Source organism: Cheilinus undulatus, linkage group 16, assembly GCF_018320785.1.
Source record: "Cheilinus undulatus linkage group 16, ASM1832078v1, whole genome shotgun sequence".
NCBI classification, from domain to species: Eukaryota; Metazoa; Chordata; class Actinopteri; order Labriformes; family Labridae; genus Cheilinus; species Cheilinus undulatus.
Window position 1 is genome coordinate 25,440,697 of NC_054880.1, and position 26,092 is coordinate 25,466,788.

The following is a 26,092-nucleotide window of genomic DNA, read 5'->3' on the forward strand; positions in this document are numbered from 1 at the left end:
CTGCCAACACACACAAACACCATCATCCTCAAACACTGCATGAACGAAGCCTTTCAGCACCTTTTCAACAACACTAACCTCTGATTTTAAAAGACATGCAAGAAGAAAATGAAAGAATATGCAACTAAAAATGATGCACAAACATCTAGCTGCAGGATTATCAGACAGGCCAGTATTGATTAAAGCTGCATCAATGCACTTTTATGTAACAGGGGGTCAGTTACATTGACAACAGTCTAATAATAATCCTCTGTCAAACAGACAGGGCTAACACCTCAGCATACAGTCCTCTATTTGCTCATCCGGGAGACAAAGAGAGGCATAAACTTTCACTTGGACCTCCTGAATGTTAGTCAAATATTGACTTTCTTTTTAGTGCTCTTTTGGCCTTTGGCAACCCTGAGAGTAATCCTCTAAGGAAAGCAGAAAAAGTTGGCAAGATGAGCTTGAAAGCTTCATCATGCAGGATAAAGCAGCACCGGAGCCTATTAGCTGGGATGACTGAAGTTTTTGATTACACTGTAAATGGCAGCATATAATCTTTTTTTCTCCTTCATGCTGTCATAAACATGCCTTTGAAGGAAACAGTGATCCACTGTTTAGCAAATTAACCTTGTAGGGACTGTCAAATTGAAATGACAACTCAATTCAATACAAGACAAGTTTACAGACCAGTCAGTTCTAGGATGGTTTCAAGTTCGTGACCCCGGCCCCCACAGTCCAGTTAATTTGATCAGAGTGAACTCCAGTGCACCATATGCCCAATTTAGCTTAAGGAGGTGGTCTTCGCTTGGGAATCAAGGTCCCAGAATCTGGAGGAAGAGAGGAGAGACACAGTATCCAAGTTGCTTGAGGCCCAGTGTGAAGTTTCACAGTCAGTGACGGTTTGGGGAGCGATGTCATCTGCTGGTGTTGGTCCACTGTGTTTTATCAGGTCCAAGGTCAGTGCAGCCGTCTACCAGGAAGTTTTAGAGCACTTCATGCTTCCCTCTGCTGACCAGCTTTATGGAGATGCTTATTTTATTTTCCAGCAGGACTTGGCATCTGCCCACACTGCCAAAAGTACAATACCTGGTTTAAGGACTATGGTATACCTGTGCCTGATTGGCCAGCAATCTCACCTGACCTAAAGCCTGTAGAGAATCTATAGAGTATTGTGGAGATACAAGACACCAGACACAACAACGCAGAAGAGCTGGAGGCCACTTATAGAGCAACCTGGGCTTCAGGAACACCTCAGCAGTGCCACAGACTGATCGCCTCCATGCCACGCTGCATTGCTACAGTAATTCATGCAAACAGAGCCCCAGCTGAGTCTTGAGTGCTGTACATGCTCATTCATTTCAGTAGTCTAACATTTCTGTGTTAAAAGTCGCTTTTTATTGGTTTTAAATATTATTCTAATTTTTGGGGATACTGAGTCTTAGGTTTTCATTAGCTGTGTGCCATAAACATCAAAATTAAAAGAAATAAATATTTGAAATATATCATACTATGTGTAATAAATCTACATAGTATATGAATTTCACTTTTTGAATTGAATTACTGATGATATTCTAATTTATTGAGAAGCACCTATAGTAGCAGGATGGATGCTGACGTCTGCACAGAGTATAAACAAATGTCAACTCAAGTGGTTACAAATGGTTTCTTTGTCTTCATACTTCTTGGCGGAAATCGAAACCAACTGTCTGCATACCATCTACTATATCAGACTCTGTGCACTGGCACAGAACAATGTTACAAATGGGGAAGTAAACCAGCAGGGGGAGAGGGAACAGTTGTGTTTCAGCATGGTAAAAAAACAATCATGCCTCATGAAAATATGCCCTAAAGGCTGTCTCTGTTTTTTAGTCAGTAACAGGAGCTGGCTTCCTCCATTTTTGTTGTTGTTTCATAGATATTAAAAGTCAAAATGGTGCCAAATGAAGAGCTGTTTAGGAGCCAAAACCAGCTTTTATTAATGCGCTGAGAAGAATGATCTAGATATCTAAAAGAGTTGCAATTCCCATCACTGTGAGAAAGGATGGACATTACAAGCCCATGCTTTAGCATACTATTGGAGATCATGTCAGTAGACGGGGCGGTCTTAATACGTGCTAGTATGTGTTGCACTCACTTGATTATTCCAGTCCAGGTGAAGACATCCTAGACAACCTCTGTATGCAGTCTTAGTTATCAGATATCAAACTGTTTTCAGTACTCACTGAGTTGAGGCTACACAAAACATTAAGGATTAGTACTCTGTATCTGATTGCCCAAAATGGTATAGATGGGGTCTAAGTTAGCTGGCTTCCAGTTGATACCAATGAACAGTTTTTTAAGCATTTGTCTGATCTTCTTGGCCTTAAGGGTATCCTGGCTTTTAGAGCAATCCCACCAATCAGCAAGCCTTCAGAGAAATCCTGCAAACCTGTTTGGTTCCTGCGTGGTCCAAATCCCTCTTCATAGGCTCTGACTGTTTGTTGTCAACAGAAAGGGCTCAGTTCATCTACTCTAGGGTCTGATCAATCCAGGCTTCCACAGCATTTCCATTGGTTTGCTTGGCCTTTAATAGAGATGTAAACCCATCTACCTGGCTTTCAGAGCAGCTCTGCCTCTCTTCTTCTTTTCCTGACCTCCAGAATGGACCCACATAATTTCCTTGGCCTTGAAAGATCCCACCTGTCTGCCTTTCTGTGTGGTACATATATTTTTAAGTTTTCATGCTGACTTGAAGAGGTCATTTAGGATGTAGTGTTGCTTTGTTGTTGCCTAAGAGTGTAAGGCCTGATCTGTAGGTCCAAGAGAAACACCCATAAGGTTTTACCAGTGCATTTTAATCATTGACGAATGCTGGTACTTTACCAGCAGTTGTATGTTATCTGCATATGGTTGGCAACACTTAGAAATTATTGTTAATCATTAGAACCACACCCCCGAGATCAGGAGAATCACTAAACATCTTTGTGATAAGAGAAATAAACAGATGAATAATGAAACTTGTAAACCATGCAGAAAGTTTAGAATTCAGCAAAACAAAGCTGTAAATGGTCCTCTGATCCACCAATCAGACAGCCCACACTTAAAGTAACTACTGCTGGGCTGGACAAAGTTCTACCTGGGCCAGGTCCAGTGCATGGCAGTGAAATTGGGTCCCTTAATTTGGTTTCTTCATTATGGTTAAAAGGCTTGACAGCAACTAAAGACATTGACATCAAAACCTGGAAGTATTTATTCCTTTATCCTAATCTGTGGCACACCCAAAAATTGTGTGACCACTTTTGTGTTTATTTTTTTGATTTCATGTGTAAAGTATTATTTCCTAGCGACATAAGGATTTTATTAAGGACAGAGAGAAAAATTAAGTAAAAGGACGGGAAAAGAACCCAGCAGAACCCTATACGGAACCTTCAGCATGAGGACAGTTGTGCTGGGGCTGTTTCAGGTGGACGCTTCCGCCCACACCCTCAGATGCAACCTGACTGATGAAACAAGTGTCTTGTCTTCATTGCTGTTGCTGCACTTTGCCTGTCTGTAGTATGTGGTTGGGACTGTTAAAAACTTACCTTTGGGATGCCAGGGCGTATCTAAAATATTATTTTTATGTTTGCGGTATGAATTTATGTACTTTTATTTAAGTTAAAAGACGCTAACACCAGCAGAGTTTTCCCGCGGCTGAGCTGCGCTCTGCAGCCTGTCGTCTGTTGCCTCGCAGTGAATTGAAACCCTGGATGTTGTCTTGCAGGCGTGTCGCTAGATTTGTTTACTGTTTAACAATGATTTATCTTGCTCCTCCACATTTAATGAGCTTAAGGAAAAACGTTAAAAGCTACACTGTGTAAAAATAAATGTATTTTGTCAAGGTTTATACAAAATGAGATGTTTTGGGTTCTAGATTAATATGTTATATGTGAAGTTGTATAGCCAATATGTGTTGTGTACTTAGATTTATACCCCAGAAGTGCTATTGTCCACAGTAGGATCAATCAGCTGTAGCTGTAGCATGCTGTAGATACAGTTGAGAAGTGCTGTAACATATTACTGTCAAAAATAGTAACTTGAATCATCCTTTAAAAGATGAATGTGTACTTTAATGTTACTGTGACTGAGAAGCAGTGAGTTATTTTCAGGTACACTTAACTGAGACTTGAGTGAATGTAGTTTTCCTCTGTTGAATCTGTGGAATGTACAATGTTGCACTTTTGAGGACTCCATATGGGAGGTGGATGTACAAACACATTGATGTTGTAAAACTATTTGAATTTGAGTGAATAAGATGCAACCTGACTGATGAAACAAGTGCCATGTCTTCATTGCTGTTGCTGCACTTTGCCTGTCTGTTACAGGTCAGTACTCGGTGAGTACGTATAACTACTTTGTTACTGTGGAACCATTCCTGGGACCCGTAACATAAAGTTTATTATGAAACATGCTTTAGTTGGATATGGCCCTGTAGACGACCACACTGACGATGTGAGAAGCTGTAACTTTATTTGAAAAACAGTGAAGCCTAGTGTAAGTTCAAGCAGTGAGTGTCTCCCTTTCCTGCTCTGGTAATCTGCTGGTACAGGCGTCTACTCACTTAAATTCTGAGCCAGTCCCTTTCTGCCACGACCTCTCTCGATCCAATCATATATTTTCAATCTGTTCTCTTCTCTTCCCCAGTCAGTTGTTTCAGTGCTACAACTGCAACCCTCCTCCACCTCAGCCACCTCTATTACATCTCATTGATGTACAGGTCCATCTCATCTGTGAATCCACCATTTGTTTTTGGGTCAAGGTCCTCAGAAGTCCCTACCCTTCCATCACTGTCACCTGTGGTTAGATGCCATAGGGGGGTATCCTAACCTGCTGTTGGCCTCACTATTCCTTCCTGTTCATAAAACACATCGTAATAAGGTCTTTTTGCCAAAGACATTCCACGATTTCAAACATTTCAAAACATGTAAAATACGTAATTGTTAAACACGTATAAAGTCTCTCCTTATTGAAATATATACATAAACAATTTTGCACTGAAGTTCTGATAGATTGTCCAGATTCCATCCGTGTCAAGTCTAGAAATTGCCAGACCAGTCAGTGTCGTTTAAGGAGAACAAGGCAGTAGCTACAGGTTGCATTTAGTTGTACCACCAGCTGGTAAACAATGACTCTTACTGGTGAAGGGATTAGTATGGCTGTAGCTACAGCAGCAGTTTTTATCTGAACTGGACAACATATCCTTAGCAAAAAAGAGCAAAGAACTGGAATCAAAGCTTTTCTTGGCAAAAATATGCTTTTGTTCCTCCCCTGGCCAGCTTCGGTATGAGTTTTATTCCCCAACTGCCTGTCAAAGTTACATTATGTGTCACATTATGTAGCTTACTTACTGTAGCTGCACATGCTCATTTGTCATTATGTCTCCCTGCTCTAACTGGACTGTGTTAATTTTATCGACAAAAACTTTGACTAAAAATGATGTCGACAGCCTTTTTTTCCATGACAAAATTAGACTAAGACTAGCCAAAGATAGATCTGTGATGACCAAAACCGACTAAAAGTAGGTTTAGTTTTCGTCAAGATGACTAAAACTAGACTAAAATCGAATTAAGTTTTGTCAAATAACCAAAATCCATGATATTTCTCCACTGTGGGTAAATTTGTCAAAAACAAAGTATCTGAAGCTCTTCTGCCCAGGTTAGGCAGAGTGCATAGAACACACTACCATGATCTGGTACCAGATTTAGGCAAGAAAATAAATGCTTGGACTAAAAGTTAAGACTAAAATGTTTTTGAGTTTTTGTTGACTAAAACTATACTAAAACTAAATAGGGTAGAAAAAACTAAAGACTAAAACTAAAAAACATGATAAAAAGACAAAGACTAAAATTGAAAATAGCTGTCAATATTACCACTGAATTGGACAACAATAAATGTGACTGAAGGAACGTCGCTGAATCACCGGTTGCCCAGATGGTTGTGAAATACAGTGCATTCAGAAGTATTCAGACCCCCTTCACTTTTTTCAGTTTTGTTATGTTATAAAAACATTTTTTTAAAGTTTTGCCCATTAATCAAAAATAAAAACTGCAATATCACATTGACATAAGTATTAACACCCTTTGCAAAAACACTTAGAATCTAGCTCAGTTTCCTCCCATTTATCTGGATTGTTGCTGAGATAAAATAAAAAAAAGCAGTCCTGACTCAATGTAAAAGGAAGTTGTTCCTCACCACTGTCACTATGCCAGATGTTACATAGTGCTGTTCTCATGGTGGGATATTGTTTGGAATACAGAATATTGGATTTTTCAGATATATGACATGCTTGTATTTCCAAACCAATCTTGCTGAAACATACTGTAACATGGTTCTGCTTAAATCTCCACAATCTTGGAGTACAATGACACATTTGTGTTCTGCTGATGAGCACAGCTGATATAGCAGCCAATTAACTTTTCTAGCTATTATCTCCTGATTCATATATTATGCCGATGATACTGTGCATTCCTGATGAACTAATATTTGCTCTTTGTAAATAACACCACAGAGTATGGTTTGGTTTGTAAAGTTTCTTTAGACAACATTTGTTATGAATTGTTGCTATGCAAATAAAGACTGAATGTGAAGCACATTATGTTGCTAGGTTTCTGACGTGCTATTTAAATAAAAATTGAATTAATGTGTTGTTAGATAATAGAATAAAAATCCATTTGGAAGAAGGCATACTTAATCTCTCTTTTATATAAAAATCATCATGAAACAGGAAGTTCACCTCAAGATTTGGACTAAACTTAAATCACATGGGATGATTAGGTTGATATAAAGAGTAGGAGTGATGTTATTCAAGCTTCTCATAGACAGTCATGCAGAGTTACAACAGAATCTAACTATATTTGATTTGACGTGATGTTCACGATGCCTTCATGTGACCATGTCTGAGTACATTTCCTAATACTGTAAACAGGAGATGTTTCACACTGATAGAAGTTCATGAAGAACCACGATGGTGAAAAAGACACGCAGACTTCCTATGAGTAATACTGCAGTCGTCTGAGATGGTTTCACTTTGACATTTTGAGGTTTAGGAGTGGATTTAAGGGGAAATGAATTTAAGTTATTGCAGGCTTCTACAGAATAAGGTGACAAAAACAGGATCTAAGTACTTTCTGAATTAAATGAATATTATTTTCTTGTCTTTCACTGGTCTGCCTGTCAACATCAAATATTAAAAAAAACAGGCCTTTACATTAACTTTTTTTTTTGGCCAAAGCACTGGTGCTATACAAGTTGATATTGTACAGCCAATCACTGATACAGACACACGTCTGCCCTGGCTACCACTAGCTCCGCCCCTGGTCAGGATAAGGATGACCCTCTGTGCAGCAGAGACGGGAGATGCTGACGGCTCATCTCCTCATTCAGACACAAAACAGAAGAAAAAACATAAGATTGATATGACTTGTAAATCAGACCTTAAGTCGTAGCAGATAAAGGAGCAAATGAGCGCCATGCATGTAGCAATTGTTGCTATCCTTTTGAAGTTCTGAACTCTTACATACAGTGCCTGTAAAAAGTATTCACTTCTAGCTTTCGCTGTATGCTTCAGGTCGCTGCCTTGCTGGAAAAAATTCTCCCAAGCTGTAGTTCTCTTGTAGACTAGGTAAGATTGTCCTGCAGGATTTTCCTATAGTTTCATTTTACCCTGTACCTTTACAAGCCTTCCAGGCTGAGAAGTATCCCCATGGCATGATGCTGCCACCATCATGCTTCACAGTGGGGACTGTGTGTTTGGTGTCTTGTCTGATGGTCAAAAAGCAGTATTTTGGTCACATCAGACCAAAGGAGTTACAGATCCCTAAGTTATTTTAAATATCTAATCTCAAAACTAATTTATTTCCTTCACTTATGGGAAGAACTTTTTTGCCTTCAGTTCTGTGGAATATAAATAATTTGTGACAAAAACTGGCACAAGTTGTTTATGAAAGTATATCCACTAATTCAATCTATCTAAAAGCAAAATCACACTACAGAAAACCACTGTTTAAAACTTTATTCATGTTTCTGTGACAAATATTTACCAATAAAACCAAACAAAAGCTTAACTGACAACAGGGTTAGGAGACTAAATTAGCTCTAAAACTCTGTGGATTATTAACAGAAACAATGAGGCAAATTAGAAATAAAACCATTAATTAAACATGTTTTTTACATCTCAATACAAACGTTAGCACTGCAGTTATCAAAATTAGTATGAAGATATTTTAAATATTTACATGGTGATGACACAAATCATACAAAATCTGTGATAAAAAGGATCAAATTGAAAAATACGTTTGATTTATGGTTATAGATGAAAAATAGTTTGTTCTTTTGAAAGTTTTTTAACAAAATAACCTGGAATTTTCAAGAAAATTCAGTCTTGTTATTTTATCGTAATGAGCAAATGTTAATATTGTTAATGCATGAATAAGAAAGTGGGAGTGGTTAGTGTGCATTAAGTGCAAAGCAGCATGTTAGGACAACACAGTCATTAATTCACACAAATACCATCAGATAATTTTGTCAGCAGGACAAAAAAAGCAGAAACAAATCAGGCAATGTTCAGAAAATGGAATTTTGTTTGCAAGAAAGCAAAAAAGTATAACAGCTACTATTTCTGATATTTAAATTAGATAAAACAAAAACCAATATAAATAAATCCTGTCATGTTTAATTGACATGAAGGATTCAGTGGTATGATAGTCATTAGTTCACATGTCTGCAGTTTTTCTTTAGTGTTTCCTTTATGATAAATAATCAATAATGATCTTTGACATGGACCGTTTTACAGCTTTATGATGTTAGAAGGAAAAAAAAGCACATTAAATGGAAAATGTTTTCAAACGTTACAGTTGAGTTGTTACTGCCCCCACCTTTTGATCAACTGGTTTGTTATTTAATTGTATTTCAGATTTTTTTTTTTTTAAATGTACCAGGAAGACAAAATGCACCTAGAAAAAGTGATAAGGGTTTTAACTGCAGCAGCAGATGAGAATTTGGTAAACTTTCTCACAAAAGCATTAGCTACAGTTTCCTCCACACCAATGCCTGTCTGAGAAAAGCATTTTATTAATTTTGTCAACAGGCTTAGGCAAACATTTTCAACTCAAAACATGCTAATGTTGTTGCTGTAAGGTGGATAAGGGCCTTTGTTCACAGTCGGTTTTTAATACATCATCCTGATTGGAAAAAAAAAATTTTCACTTGAAAACAGCTCAACCTTTGGAATAGTGCTGCACTTACATTATTTTCATGTTTTCTTGGTGATATTTCTTGAGAACTGAACATATTAAGCAGACAAAGGTTTTTAAAAACAATGTCACAGATACTAGTGAGGAAAACCGACGTCAAGCAACTATCTAACTCGCAACAATAAACGCCGGGGAGAGGCGCTCTGAAAACGAGGTGAGGGCTGCAGGCGCTAAAGCTGTGGACAAAGGCCCTAATTAAACAACTTTCTTTATAAAATTGTCTATTAACATTTCTTATATTACAGAGCAGCTTTTACAGGGGTTAGAGATATTTTATTGAAATACCTTTTAAGATCAGCCTTATGAAGACGGGTGTATTATTTGGCAGTGAAAAGCAAATGTGAACATTCATCCAAGATAGATTTGCAGATTATAGGGTCTATTTTAGATTATATAATATTTCAGAAAATAAATCAATTCCACATTAAATGTTTTTATTTTTAAATGTCAGAATGATGTAACATTTCAGGGATTTCCAGCTTTATCTTTCACATATTTCTTGGTCTAATCTTCCACAACAAACAAAATGTTTTTCAGTCTCTAAAACAGCAGCTTTCTAGTCTTTGAGGATAAATTCCTTTTTTTCAGTGATTTTTTCTTTCCACCATACAGTTTTTAAGACCAAGAAATATGTTCAAAATGGGGCTTTGTTGTAAAGATACTGGAAAAACTTAAAACTCTACATAGCAAATAAGATAGATATCCCATCTGATTATTTAAAGAAATATAAATGAGAGCCATTACAACTCAAGTGTAAAATACAAAATGAAACAACCTAATCCTGTCTCTGTATTCAGAATAATGCAACAGATTTTTTTTTTCCCATTTACAGTGTTAGAACAAAAAAACCTAAATCAGCTGTTACATTATTGATATGGTCCAAACGAAACCCTTAAGTGGATAAATCAGCAGGTTTAACAACAAAAAAAAAACACTCTCAAATTTAACTTCAGCTTATCTGAAATTATCTGAACAGTACTAAAACTAAGTACCACATCCTGTAGACCCTTCATAAAGTTAAAAATGCAGTGATAAAGGACATATCTTCAGTGAAGACTGATGATCTATGTGCGTTTATATCCATTTTAAAGTGCATTTTGGTTTGGTAGGTAGTCAGACACATTACTTAACGGTTTAAACACTACAGCAGAATTTTAGGGCAACTTAAAACAAAAATAAATCTGAGATTTTTATGAGTAAAGTCATAACTTTTTATCTGAAAGTCAAGCATTTACAAGGATAACTGTAAATTCAGAAAAATTAAGTCCTGAAATTACGGGAAAAAAAATCACAGTACTTCTATACTAAATGCAGTGGATCAGTGATTCTCAACCGTCTAAGGACCCACCACCTCCTTAATGACAAATCACAACCTACCTTTTTTGTATTTTTCAATCATGATAATTTTTTTCATGAAAAAGGGGCAGTTTTGAGATGGAACAATAGATGTATCAGAACAAAGAGACTGAGTCATGTACCAGGTGTTAATCTAACATTTTCTCAAGTTTAGAGTTGTAAATTACAAACATTTAAATTGTCAAATTCTGACTTTTTGTGCAAGTTACAAATATTCTATCATAAATTTACAGCTCCCATCTCATAAAATGATGACTTTCGTCTCTTACAACTTTATTTTTGTAAATTAATGTCTTTAACCTTGTTATCTATTTACTTTTATCTAAAAACACAACATAACTCTGAAGTTATTTCCTCCTTAGACATGGCCCTAATTCTCCACCATACTTCATTCTCCTGCAGAGGAGCAACAATCAGAATTCATAGATCATACATCAAAATGAATAATTATAATACTGTAACCATTAAATATGAGGTTTTGCCACAATAAATTAAATCAAGATACACCTTGTTAAATAATTAGTTACATTAAAGTTTCTTTTTAATTTAAGGAGACAGTTGTGTTAAGTCTTTTTAAGTAAGTTTCTCCAGTTTGTGTGCTTCATACAAGATCTCATGTTTATTTTTTAATATAAACCTCAAGTAGAAAGATAATGAACATCAATAGAAGCTTATGGAGATTTATTAAATATTTTTTTCTCTTAATCAAAATATAAATCAGCCTTTTTTAAATTCACAACCCTGATTTCAACAAATTTAGAATGCTCAGAATAAAAACTGGGAAAATAAATATCTTGTGATCTGTTTCTAGCTGAGCGTAAGCCAAAAAGGCTTAGAAGCTTTTAAATTAGCTTAGCTTTTAAATTATGGCATGTTTTTACATTCTTTAGATGTTAGAGAAATAAACCACTCAATTTTATTTAAAGTTACCATTTGTTTGCAAAAATAAGGGAATGTTTTGCTTGAGTACTAAAAGTTTTTTTTTTAATTTCTAAGTTGAATGTGACATTTTTCTACTAAAAACATGTTTTAAATGTTATTTTTGGGTTAATTTTTTGCTGACATTGATGTAAAAATTGTTAGTCAGATGCAGCAGAAGAGGAACAGTGTTACATCAAAGCTTAGTCATCAGAAGGAAGTGGAGGTGTACTCAGCAGGAGATCATGGCTCTGACAGAGGTGGTGTTTCCTCCACAGTCCACATACTGATACATCTCCTGAGAAACCTGCTCGGCGTGGCCAAAGTACGTGGTGGTGACGGTCACTCTGCAGAGGACGAAGAGGGACATGGTGAGGAAGCAAAACACAAATACACAAGACTAATGTCTGAACTAAGGTAGGGATAAACAGACAGACTTACTGCATCATGACCACGATGTTGTGGACCTTGATGGTTTGGAGCGTGCAGTAGTCACTGGGAAATGAGATGAAAATAAATTATTGACTCCTGGACAGCACTAAAACTAGTTTCTGTTTTTATTTTGCCACAGACGTTGAAACTGTCACAGATGCTACACATCAGCACAAGTAAAAATAGACAGAGCAGTTCTGTTTCTATAGTGTGAGGAGAGCAGTGATACGACAGTGAGAGCCTGAATTTTGGGGTATCTAACTGCTGTTTCACACTGGGTAAAGGCAGCCACGTTACGGCTGCATTATGCCTTGATTTTCATTTTGGCATGCACGTTGGCAAGAAAGGACTTTCAGACTGCCTGAATTTCACAGAATCCAGGCGATAGCAGTCTTGCCTATTTTTACAGCTAGCCATGTGCATTTCTAAGCCTAAACTGACAGGAAAGTGATAGATAGATAAAGCCGTATTTACCTTGTTCTAGCAGATATGTTTGTCCAGCAGTAAAATATGTCACAGGCCAGATAAATACAGTACCAGTATACTTCCAGTTTATGCTTTTCAAAGTAAAAGCCTGGTTTAGCTTTTCTGTGGAGTAACTCCCCTTGTCTGTACAGAATGTTTTTATTTTGAGTTTTTACCCTGCTCAGTTACAAGATGAATCATGTCAGTGATACTGAGATTAAAGTCAATACACACCCAGTCTAAAATAGACATAATGGTCTGTCACCAAAAAGCAGGCTAGTTTGGTTCAGTATGCTTTGGCCCTGATCTATTTAGCTGATATTCATCCAACTTTGAAAAAAAAAAAAACAAAAAACAAAAAACAACAACAACAACAAAAAAGAACCCATCAACCTTAAAGCCTTTGCAAACTAACACTCTTCAAGAGAGCAACATAATTTCCTGACTACCTTGTGTACATTCTAGTGGTGGTAAGTAAACAGGTGTCAATACCGTTACTGGTAAAATTTCTGCCACTAAATGGGTTTTTCGACACAGTCACCAAAATTAAATGCATGCATTCTGTTTATGTGCACTCAGTCTGAGTCCAGTCATCAGTATATTTTGCTCTAGATTTACCAGTAGCTGGTGAACTACTACTCAGACATCACAGGTTTGTTTAAGGGGGAGAAAGGAGGTGTACCACTTGAATATGCATTAAATGCATTATCTCATTTAAGTTTGTAATACCACAATATAATACTGTTACCACAAAGGGCAAAAAAATACTGTAATATAAATATAAAGCTGAATCACTCAGGGGTATTACATGAAAAATGACTGTGCTGTGAAATTGTTGTTAAATGTATCATTAGAGTTAGTCCTGTTTGGTTGAAAACAGCTCCACCTTTGGTTCACTCATATTATTCGACATGCTGGGCTGCCTGCTGCCCATCTCCATCTTTGACACAGCTACATATCAGATAATATCAGATTAAAGACTAATATAACTCGGCACTGGATTCAGAAAATCATTACATGACAAAGAAAACTTTATTCAAAACTACTTCAACACTTTAACTGAAGGCAACAAATGTTTTTTGATTAGTCATATGTGTGCTTGTTGGAAGCAAAACTTTGAAAAAACCACCAATGGTCTGAAAAAATAAAACTGCAATTTTGCTTGACAAAATTCCATTGCTGGTTTGAAAGTTTATCTTGACTTGCTAATGGGTCGAAAAGGAAACAGAAAGCTCCAGTAACACTTGCAGTTTAGAGAACAACTTTCTTCATCTTCATGCATCTTCAACGTTGATGATATGCTAAATATCCCTACATTAGTTCTACAGGCTTGAAAACATTATTTTTGTGTGAATAGAGCAGGTCTGGTGTGCAAAGCCTTAAAATCAGCCAAGCTTGTGTGCAGCAAGCCTTAGAAACATTCAATTTATTCTTCTGTTTGTTTGTTTTTTTTGCCAAAGGCAAGAGAAAACTGGAGTCTTTCGAACTTCATCGGGTATGGAGAACATAATATAAACAGCATTTGATCATAAGCCATAATCTCAGAGATGTAGTTTGCTTCACCTTCTGACCTCATGTCCTAAAAACTGCCCTGGTTTCAAAGATAAACCTTGCATAAGGCCAAATTCTCAGGAAAACTACTCATACTAAATAACTTCATAAGAAAGATTTGGCAACACTCTGCTCACCTCAGGAGCTTTAAAAGTAAGACCGGGCTACGATTCAGGATTGGACTCATGACCTCATTGTTCTGATACAGTTTCTGCCTAATTTACAGGCTAACCTAACGTGGGCTGATGTGGAGAACCAGTGGAGTTGAAAAAAAGGAGGAAACATCAGAACTGTTAACTCTAAATCAGAAAGATGCATGTCCCTCATTCTACAAGCAGCAATGGAAACTTAAAGCTACTTAATTTTACTCTAATTTATAGAACATTTAGGACTATGTGCTGGAAATATCAAAACTGTATTATTTAATAAACAATCCGTCACTGAGATTGTTTTCAGGCCTCCCTGAGTTCCTCTTCTGTTTAAAGAGAAATGAATGAAAACAGCTTGAAATGATCAAACCATTAACAGACATGTATAGGAGGATCTATCGACGTATATCATTATCTGTACAGTCCGCAGTAAACACAGAACTTACTACATGTAGCTCATCTCATCTGCGATGACTGTGGGGACCATATAATCAATCTGCAAACAGAACAAGGATAACATTTTAGATCCAAAGTTTTACCCTCATTAGGAAATGTTTGATTGCTAAATACATGGTTATTCAGAGAAGAATTTAAACTGATAAACATGCTGAGGCGCTGATGTGTACCTGTTTCATATCTAGAGGACTGATGGCTGTGGTGTTTGTGATGCGAGATTTTCCAATCACTGTCTTTGCAAACTGAACCTGTGCAGTGATGTTGGCCACCTCCACAGAATAATAGTTGTTGTTGGTGATGTTCAGAGTGTTCTGGAGGAAAAACAGCAGAAAGTTAAGGAGTGAACGGTCCATTTCTATACGTGGTACCAGCTTAGCTCAGCTTGGCTCTTGGATTTGGTATGTGAAACTATGTTTTCCATTATAGTATGAACTTTAAAAGAACCTCCTAAACAGGAGCAGGGTCATCTGTGCAAATCTGCAGTGATGTCCTACAGATCATTAATGGAGGACATCGAGGAGATAGTTTAGTTTTTAAGCATAATCAAACAGGTTGAATCATCCTATCAGACAGAACAGCATAACTAGATAATACCCTTGATTTCAGAGTTTGAGTTGATTATTCTTTTATTCTTTTAAACAACTTCTGGTAGTGTGGACCCACTGTACAAATCCAAATCATTTTCTGGTGCTTCACTGCTCGCTTCATGTCTTTAATTGAGGAATCTTTTCAGTAAAACTGCACTTGACACATGGACTCCAGTGTCAGTGAGTTCCCATGTTGAGGCTTCTGTCCACTTTGAGGCAAAGTCAAAGCGATCAAAATTAACTGAAGTTACCTGGATTGTATGTTTTTTCTATCTGCATTCTTTAAAGCATTTTATTATCACTATTATTATTGTTTGTTTAAATGGTAGCAGATTTATCTTGAACATATCAAACTTACGCCACCAAAGAACTTTTCTGTGCAAAGAATTTGAATTTGAGTTTATCTATTTGATATTCAAATTCTTTGCACGGAGAAGTTCTTTGATTTTTCTCCCTTTTGGAAGAGTTTCCCTTCCAAAGAGCTCTGGATAAGTACTGTTTTGTCCACAAGGGGGCAGCAAAGACATTTAGCTTTTTACCAGTTCTCTCTGATTTGGTGAAAAACTGGCAACAGCTCATCAACAGAGTTTAAAGTTTATGTTATAAAGAAAAAAACTCTGATGTGAAATGCTTTGACACATACATAGTAGACACTTGTGGGCTTTATTTTATACCTAACACCAATGATAAACATTTGCTTAAGCAGCAAAACATATTCAGTTTTTTTTTTCTGAAACATGTTGATATTTTTAACCAAAGCTGTCATGGGAGGAAAGAACAGCTTGCCTTAATTGCAAAATCCTAATTGCTTAATTCATACAGCATGCAGGGTTTTCCTGCACTTATTGGGTGATTCAAACAAGAAATAGCCCAACATTAGATGCCTTTAAGTCACAGTGGCATCCATAAAGGTTTAAATACTACTTGATTTCTACAAGAATCATATCAAAGTTTAATTCTTATATCATGACAACCCTACTGTTAAAAGAAAATAAACTGCAGTTAAGTTTTAGGCTGAAAAAACTAAATAAATCTTACTGTGATGTTGAGATAGACACTGCGTTTTTCCTGGTCATAGCTCACGAAAACCGTCTTCACCCCGGCGTAGGAAACATCGATGGAGCGAGGGAAGAGGAAGAAGACGGCGAGACTGGAAAGTAAGAGGCAAAGAACCACGGATGCTGTGACGTACAACTTCCTGCAGAGGATGAGAGGAAACAACACAACTCTGTTAATCACAAAGTGAACGATAAAATCCATAATGTCCAAGTTTTGATTTGACCACACTGCTTTATAAAAACATTTTTTGCTTTATGCGAAATTTTGTTCTTCATCTAACTACGGCCAATTATCTAACTACCCTGTTTATAGAAACAGCTGTTTTAGAGGAATGTACTCTTTAGTGTGTTAAATTAGCCAACCCTGAGTCTTGCGAGGTATCTTTATACTGAAGCAAATGTTAAACCAGATTTAACTTATTTACCTCAAACATAAGCTGTCTGCCCCAAATGATTTCTAAGTAAAAATGTTTGAATCTTTGACCAGGAGGTTAACAAAAAAGTGGATTTATTTCACAATCAAATGAAGTCTCTATAATTCTTCAAATTAGAGACAGATTAAATACTGGGTAACATTGCTGCTGTAAAGTATTGTTTTGCCACTGAGAGGAAAACTTATAATCATACTATGGAGTAGAAGGTTGTTCTTTTGTTAAATACCAGGAAGAAGTTAATAAAACATAACATAGGTTCATTTTTGGCAAACAAATCTTTCAGTAAGAATTGCTCAGAAAAATGTCCTATACACTTACTGGTAATTAAAAAAAACATATATTAAAACCTATCACAGTAATTTGCAGGTCACATTGCCAAATCTGTAATTTAGAAAAAAAATATACGCTTACATTTTATAGTTAATACAAGCTTCTAACATTTCTACATTACCTGTTATATTTACTATTGTTTCATTAACCATTTTCACATTTGAATGTGTTTGTATTGCTGTATTGCAAATAGATTTTTTACAAAATATTGAACAATTTATCAAAGAGTACAGTCCAGATTACCCTCTTTGTAGAGTGTCTGGAGAAAACTTCAAGGCATTTTATAAATAGTCAAGACCGTACCCTTTGATAGAAAAGACTCAATGTAATGAACTATTATAGCTCTTATGGAGGTAATGTGCCATTAAACATATCTAAATTCAATCATTATTTCTGTCTTGGGTATTAACATAACCAGTGATAATGTAGATTGGATGATTTTTATTTCTGTGTATCAATATCTTCAGATAAATAAAGCTGCGTAGAAGTTAAATATTAATATGATACAAGTTTGCTCTGTGGTTTTCTGTAAGAGTGGAAGAAATGGTATTCCATCGGCTGCCACCATTATGTTATGCGTGGTTTCTGTGTTGCGTCACGGACGCTGGTTTACACACAGCTTACAACAAAAATAGTAAGGATGTGCAATGGCTCACTCCTCATCAATCTCCGCTCCCATGCCATGTGCCATACAGCATGAGAATCACATATACAGTGATGTAATAAATTAATCACGGACAATTAAATCCATTTGTAAAAATTTTTGTCAACAACTGTTTTTGACAATTTTGATTTGGTAAAGTGCAAAACAGTGCTGCATGATTTGGGACATTATCCTGCTGACATTACTGTCGTGTACTGCATCAAAGCATCCTGCAGTGAAGGATTCTAATAGGATTTAAAACAGACTTCAGATATTTAATGTTTAAACTGATGAATCTTACAGATTTTTGGAAATATACACACATTCTTAATTTGATGTTTGCAACACTATGGCTGCACAGTTACACATCATGGGCAATAAGCACAGCTAGAGAATGGTGATGGTTACCTTTATCAGTTTGTGAAGTTTAAGCATAAGAAATTACTTTAAATGACATTAGTCTTGCAACAAATTTTCTAAGAAGAAACCTCAACAGTGGCTGTTACTTCCTCTAACCCCTGCACAGAGGGGGGGAACTCTCCGTCCCTGTGTTACACCCTAAGGACGTTCATTGTAAAGAAAAACTGTGATCAGTAAGTCCTGATCCAACATTATATGATTCAATTGCATTAATAACCTAACTACCTTGCTGTCAATCATTAAGAATAACAATCAGAGCCTGTCAGTGACAAAAACAATTTTGAGACTTGAGGGACTTTGATCAGACTGATTTCCTCCGAAGAATTTTGTTGCAACACTTCAAATCTACTGAAGTAACTTCTTGTGCCTATTAGTCATTGGACCCCAAAACTCATAAAAAGGTCAAAAAAGGATTAAAGTTCTTACGTCCGCCTTGGCCGCAGCCTTTGGTCACTGTATGGAATCAACGCCACAAGTTGGTTTTCCTGTCCTGAGAAAAAGCAATAACATTTAATTAGAAGTCATTATCAGCTGTTCACTGAGTCTGTGGTGCAAGTAAAGACTATCTGACATTGTTCATAATGGATGTTACACAATCCCATGGTTATGAAAGACAAACAGCTATGACTCGCTGTGAAAACAGGTTTGATACCTCTGGGGATTCTCCCAGTGCCCTGACATGTCGGACACGTCACGCTGTCCCGTCCTGTGAACTCCACATAAGGAAACTGGGAGACATCTCCACTCTTCCCATCCTCAGACTGGGAATCCTCCAGAGGAGACGTCAGGATGTCTTGACCCTCATCGTGTCCTGTCTGCTTTGAGAGGAGGGAGAGAGAATCCCCCATAGTCACACCTGGAGAACAATAAAACATAAAGAAGAGACACTGTGGTGAAAAAGAAAAGCACTTCTAAAATGGTCAGGAACACGTCAGTATTCAACAGATCAACATCATTTTATCTAATTATATTATTAAACATCACAAGATGCTGCTAATATTGAGAAATCCTCTTCCTGAGATGGCCTTTTTTTCCAGCTGATAGTGATTGAATTAGCAGGAAAACTTCATGATTAAAGCACTTTTTCTTTAGAAAAGAGAATCAATTAGGCTAAGTAACAGTCCAACACTGGACTTCAAAGCAACACTTTTTATACACTCAAAACAAAGGCACGATTAAACCCTGAAATGGAGACTCAGTTTTAGTTTCAACCTTTTTACCTGCTGCTTAATGTGAGGAGTAAAAGAGAGAGATTCAGTCTGTGTACCCTGAAAAGTAGCAGTTTCAGCAGTTTCTGTGGCTTAGCCTGAGCATTTGAGAACATCATGAGTGTAGTTTTGTCTGTGCCTAAAACACGTTTTCAATAATAAGAAATTTGTTACAAAGAATCAAAACCTGAGAGACAGCTTTATCTTTGGTGCTGAGCTGTAAAAAGCAGAGTCATCGACATGAAAATGAAACTTTGCATTAAAAACATTACAATCAGTGTTGTTACTTTAAGGAATAAAGGAGAGGCCCCAGGACTAGCCATTCAGGCACCTTTAGTTACTTTTAGAGAGTAAAAGGTGTGTCGTCTAACAGCACACACACTGCATTATGTCTGTAAGGTAACTGTCAAACCAAGAAACGTTTTTTGAGACAGACCTGCTCTAACTTTGCTTGAGCAGCGCACAGTCCACTTTATCAAATACCTTTAAAAGAAGTGCGGCACAATGTTGTTTCTTGTCAAGAAAATCAATATAATCATTTAAAACATTGCAAAGCTGCTGATGTTGCAATATGCCTTTTCTGAAACCATGCTGAAAATCAGATAAAACATTATTATTGTTTAAAAAAAAAAAAACTCCTTAAGCTGATCACTAACAAGGAATTCAAGGAACTTTGCGGGACATACAGGTTGGAGATAGGCCTATAGTTGTTTACAGACCCCTCAATGGAGCCCCATCACACTGACAGCTAGCCAAGAAGCTAATAGCAAACAGCTAACTAATAGCTAACAAACTGTCAAAAATGAACATACGCCACCAGTAACATTCCCGTAGCTAACTTACCTAGCCACCTTAGCATCAAACAGTCTATTCCCCAGCAGTTAATAAGAGAAATACAGAAACAAGAAATAGTTTGAGTGAAATAAGGTCAGAAAGAATTACCTGGATGTGACTCTTAATTCTCCAAATAACGGTTGATGCTAGAGGCTCAGATGTGTTTATCCACATAGAAACAGACATGCGCGGAAATGAGGCGTTCAAGGCTATGGGAAAGAAAGACACTCTTCTCAGCTGAGTTTACATACCGCTAGATATAACACGAGCTATGGGAAAAGTGGCCGCTTTAACATACGGACACTATTACTATGGGCATTTTTAACTATACAAGCTTTTGTTCCTTGTTAGATGTAATGGCAGCTGGTGACTGCTATTAAAATATTTAAAACATTATTCAAATATTTCAATTTACGTCACTTTTTATGCAATACAAATTGTTCATTTGGACCTTGACCTTTGATCTGCCAACTCACATGAAATAACCGGCATTAATTCCTGATGTGATGCCAATAATCAAATGCAAGACTCACTTAAATAATGGATTTAGATAAATAACAGAGTATTCATAGTCAAAGTCTGAGAATAATGTGTTAAAATGTAGAGTATAAAGCACAACATTAGCCTAAAAAATGAATTGATTTAAAGTTGACAACATTGCCTTGTTTACATTTTGTAAAAGCCCTTAATGCAAACACAACCTTAGACAAATAAAAGGCTAGTTTCTGTCCCTTACATGCCTCTGACTGATTATGGTGATGTTTTATATATGCATGCATCCACTTAATGCCTTAAATCAGTAAATATTCTACATCATGGGGCCATGAGGTTAATAACCAATCTTAAGGCCTTAACTCATCATTGTACTCTGTATGATCAAGTTGGTTGGCCTACATTGGCCACTCATAGACAAAATAATTAAAAATATCCTTATTTATAAGGATATGCCAAATCTGCTTCCGTCATACTTGTATGATTCTATTCATGTGAAAAGTGCTGGAAGCTGAAGTCTTCATTCTGTGACTAAGAAAGAAAACTCTTGTAAATGATATTATTGATTTCAGTTAGGTTTTCCCGGTAAAATACATTGAAATAAATATAACTGAATAACACTCATGTTGTTACCACAATTCATCCATTTCTGACATCAATCTAACTTCATGCTTCTCTATTACCATTGTCACCATGGCTGTGCTTGTTTTGCCTCCACCTTTGGTCAGCTTGCTTTCAGACTAGCTATCACTCCATTCCACATATAAATCTCATGTCTGCTCCTCAGCACCACCCCCACCCACACACACACACACACACATACACACACAAACAACAGGACATCTGGTCGTAAATATGGAACATATTTGATACGCAGTATCAAGTTGGACTGTCTTTGATTGTAAAATCCTTCTTGACACACCTCACATCACAGGAAAGATAATATTTACACCCATCAGAAAACTGAGGCTTTGCTGACTTTGGTGTGAAGGAGGGAATCAGGTCAAGAACTGGCATGATTATTGTTTAATATGTGCCAGGCTTTAAACCTGAGGGCTCTGCTTTACAGGCTATTTTTAGAGACTCTGAGACTAGCTATTTCTTTTTTCACTTATCAACCATTACACTCAGAAGTTATCCTTTATAACTACCTGAAAGATTCAGGGCTTTTGAGAAAACAGATGGAGCCAAAGCCCTGTAAACCACCCCATCGTTCCACCTATGACCTTCAAGATATTTTCCTGCAAGTGTCCTATTTATCATATGAACTGTTCGTCATTACCCTGCTGAACATGAACTAATCTCATAATTTCATAATATGGTTACATATAGCACATGACTCATTAAGTGGATTATTGATTTTTCTGTTTTAGTCTTGATGTCTGACTATAACAGTAATTTTATATGATTACGATTTTTTTGTCTGATTTCAAGGAGGTAAAATTAATCTTGCTAAAACAAAAAAAACCTTTAAAGATTTTTTTTTTTTCCAAAATTAAACATTAATATTATTTAATATTATTTTTATGTTATCATGCGACCCCCAACGGGATAAGCGGTAAAGAAAATGGATGGATGGTGTCCTTTAATATGCAATCTTCAGCTGTCATCCCAGCTCTACACTGTAGTTTCATGTTATGGCCACTTGATGTCAGTGTTTGTCCAGTTTTTATGATGTTATTAAAGCAGCTCCATTCAAACATCTGGTAGTTTTCACCATAGACACAATATACGAGGACTCCTCGTTGGCTGTGTTTGACCGCTGCTGTAAATCGTTAATGTGTCCGCCAAATTGCCGGAGGCAGGTATACAAGGGAACTTCAGATTTTCTGACTAAAAAAAACAAAAAAAAAAAAACAAAACACTTGTGTTGGACCATGTATGCATGATAAATGCAGTTTTAAATAAATGAATGCACAGATTATAAACATTAATTGTATCATGATTAGTGCATTAATGCAGACAGCCCTAGATGTTACATATTGCAGTTAAGTAGATATTAGTGGCAGTAGAAGTGGGTATACTCCTAATGAATTAGAAGTGGGTATATTGTTCATTTTGAAGTTGGTATACTCTATGGTAACAAAAAATATAAGTGGGTATACTACATAAAAACTGTTTAGGCTACACAGATGCAAGACAGTATGGAAGTGTAAAGTGATCAAAATTCAATGAAAGGTCTGTTTCGAAAATTAAAATACAGTAACAAAATTGCTTTTTACTTTTCCAATAATGGATGTTCATTTTCCACAAACAAAGTTATGCAGATTTTTAATTTTGTTTTTGTGTGTGATTGGGCAGATTTTCAGCATGCAAATAAATACATTTCTGTATTTTAGGACCTTTGGACCTCCAAAAATGGAAAAAACAGAAAAATCTGAAAAATGAGCCGTTTTCTCGTTTCATTTTGGGCACAAAAACAGCAACACAAATTGGTCTCCTTTCTTATAATGTTTTTTTTATGTTTTGTGACCAAGGGGGGGGGGCTCACTTTTCTGTTCCTGTTCTGTTCTGTTCTGTTTCTGCAAAGTTTTGAGTTTGGTTTCAACCAGGAAATGGATCTGCCAGAAAATATACAACCCAGCAGCATACTGGGGGCGTTTCTGGTCAGAACTGATGCAAAATGACTTCATGGTTCAGAAAGATAGTGGACTTACTTGTCAATTACCTACAGATAACAATAATTCACCATTTATAAATTCACACACTGACCACTTCATTAGACACATCTACGTCATGCAATGCACACAAATAATACACAAATACACAAATAACATCTTTTAAAGATTTTTTTTTTGGGAGGGGGGGCACTTTTTATACCTTCATTACATAGAGGAGGACAGTGGACATAGTTGGAACTGGGAGAGAGAGTCGGGAGAGACATGGTAAAGGGCCACGGGCCACACCTGAACCTGCACACATGGGCAGCGACCCAGACCGCTAGGCCACCTGCGCGCCCCACCAATAACATCACTACCATGAATTCTCTTTCAATATATGTTGGACTTTAAAAATGTTGTTGACACTGTCAGAGATGATTCATTCTTTACTGAGATTAGTGAGTTTCCCTTTGTTGAAAGAGGTGTTCCTAATATTTTGACCCTCTGATGCATGTGAATGGGGTTGGCAAAACATCAGAAACTCAATATTTTTTGTTCCTTCATATCAGTATAAGCCCCCAGAAATCCATATGGTCAGACCTTAATTTAGAGTTAACACAGATAACCTCATTAACATTGAGTTATGCATTGTATCTCCAAAATGACTGAATAGTAAATCATGTTAAGGCACAGCTATGAGTGTGAGAGTGCCTGAGGAAAATCACACAATAAGGGGTAGTTTGCATCCTCTTTGTAGATTTTAAACATTTTGTGTACAAACCAAGTTGGCCATGCATGGGCTCTCATTAATGCTCTCACCTAGGACTTCAACACTGATGTCTGTTTTTCATGACTGTGCAACGCTAAAATTGTTAATGAAATTGAAACTTGATTAATGTTGGTGTATGGCCAATGTCATTGAGAAGAGACTAAACCTGTAGCAGCAGCTCTAGACTTGAAAAGTTGTCCCTGCAAAAAAAACATGTCAGTTGTTTGCAAAAAGCTGTGAAATTTTTCTTATTTTTAGCAAAGAAGGTGCAGTTGGAAACCATCAAACTATCATTAAAACCAAGGGGGCCTCTATGTTTTACTCGTAAAATCTTGTCCATTTGTTTTTCTTTTTTTTATCAGTATTTTCATGAATATAGATCACTGAACTATTCATTTAAATCAATTAATGTGAGCGTTTGTGTTTTTTATTCCGACAATTCACATACTCCTTGTCTACTTGTATTGCCTTACATGGCTGACTCGCCAAAATGGTGGTGATGTAGACGTACAGCCGGTGGGTCAATGAGCTGTCTATGTACTGTATATTATGTCTATGGTTTTCACCTTATTACCAAAGGTCATGTTGTACCAGGCCCCTTATTTTACCTTTTAATTCCTATGAATTATGTCTGAAGTACAAAAATTTATTATAAGTAAATACCCTATCTAATCATGTTGAAATATTACATAAATATTGAAGAAACTAGATCAAAAATTAACTTCCAACTCTTCTTTTTTAAAAGTGAACCAAAATGAATGAATAAGTAGCGATATTAGACTAAAGAACACACTGAAATAAAAATTCCCCCTCTAAATAACATTGTCAATCAAAGATATAAAATCAGCCCTGAATGTTTCATGACAGCAGCTTCTTTTGACTCAGTGATCACTGATTGGTCCATCCCAACAGTGACATCACTGCCACTCTGCCTTACACGCTGCTTGTCTTTTTTAAAAAACTGATCATATAAGTACATAATGTTGTGAAAGAACGAGGACGCAGCGTCATGTGTACACAGAACAGGATCAGAAGCAAAAGTGATAAAACGCACTAAAACCTGAAATGTGGCATCAGCGCTGTCAGTTCGTACAGGAAATAAACACGCCTGAAAGCATCATGAGAAGGATCAGAATGAGAAACAAGGAGGGGACAAAATATTTACAACTCACATTGCTTTACCTTTCTGTTTTTACTTGAACCTTTAGAGGAAAAGAGAGTTGTTTTACTTTTACACCTTTATTGTACTATTGATTAATTTAAGTCACATCTATAAAAGAGTTAAAATATAATGATGCTGTGCGACTCATGTTGCTGCTTACTTGTTTCTCCAGTTGTGGCGAAGTTTTGTTTTGTTAATATCCTTCTGTGCTGGTGAAAACCAAGACCAGAAACAGATGTTTTTGAGTTGTCCATACACCTGGAGGGAATTTCTTTCCTTTGTGCAAAGATTGAAGAAATCCCTTGAAGTGCATTGAGATATCACAACTATAAGCAAAAGAATGAGGCCCAATGGCCTTGACCTTTGACCTCAGACAGCTATGAGCTCATTCTTGAGTGAGAGAATGTTTTTAGGTTGCTACATGTGTGCCACACCATCTTGGCCTGTTTCTGAAGCACAGTGTAATGGAGTTGCAAAGATTGGCCATGTGATTTGCTCCAGAGAATGCTTGTTCATGGAAAACTGGGCAGATGGAGTATGTGGAATTTAAGGATTACCAGCACAGAGGCATAGAAACTAAATAGATAATACTGGTTGAAATGAAGAAAAAGTAATATCGCAGTAAGTACAAAATGAATAGCTTTTAGATGCTGATATATGTATCCAAACCATGCTAATGTAAAGGTGTAGTATATGTGTGTGGCATTGCTCTCCGCCATCAACATCAAAACTGAGATTTAAAAAAAAAAAAATTTTATTTGCATGAATGAAGATCACAAAGACACTGACCATATGCGAATATTTCCACCATATGTTGATGAATTCATCATCTCTGCAGCACATGGCAGCATGCTGCAACACTTTCTACTGCCTTTAGTGTTAAATATGAGTGTATTTACAGCTTTTTTTATACTGTAATTGTTTAATCCTATGAGTATGTTAATATAACACAACCAACTGTATTTAATTTCATC

The 26,092-nt window shown here is 36.6% G+C and overlaps 1 protein-coding gene across 1 annotated transcript; it reads right to left on the reverse strand.

The window, feature by feature from the left end:
- Nucleotides 1-9,505: 9,505 nt before the first annotated feature.
- On the reverse strand, nucleotides 9,506-20,298 carry tmem106bb (transmembrane protein 106Bb). The gene is made up of 8 exons (XM_041808956.1): nucleotides 20,204-20,298; nucleotides 18,706-18,909; nucleotides 18,480-18,543; nucleotides 16,207-16,366; nucleotides 14,752-14,892; nucleotides 14,572-14,621; nucleotides 11,970-12,023; nucleotides 9,506-11,875 (listed from the first exon to the last, which is right to left on the reverse strand). The coding sequence occupies exons 2-8, from the start codon at nucleotides 18,899-18,901 to the stop codon at nucleotides 11,761-11,763; spliced, it is 780 nt and encodes a 259-aa protein (XP_041664890.1). The 5' UTR covers nucleotides 18,902-18,909; nucleotides 20,204-20,298; the 3' UTR covers nucleotides 9,506-11,760.
- Nucleotides 20,299-26,092: the final 5,794 nt, after the last annotated feature.

Bases quoted from the DNA above. Each gene is read 5' to 3' on its own strand.
- tmem106bb (XM_041808956.1), bottom strand. From the start codon at position 18,901: ATGGGGGATTCTCTCTCCCTCCTCTCAAAGCAGACAGGACACGATGAG. The intron at 18,544-18,705 runs GTATCAAACCTG...GCTTTTTCTCAG, and splicing joins CACTGGGAGAATCCCCAGAG to GACAGGAAAACCAACTTGTG. The intron at 14,622-14,751 runs GTACACATCAGC...TTCTGTTTGCAG, and splicing joins GTCCTCTAGATATGAAACAG to ATTGATTATATGGTCCCCAC.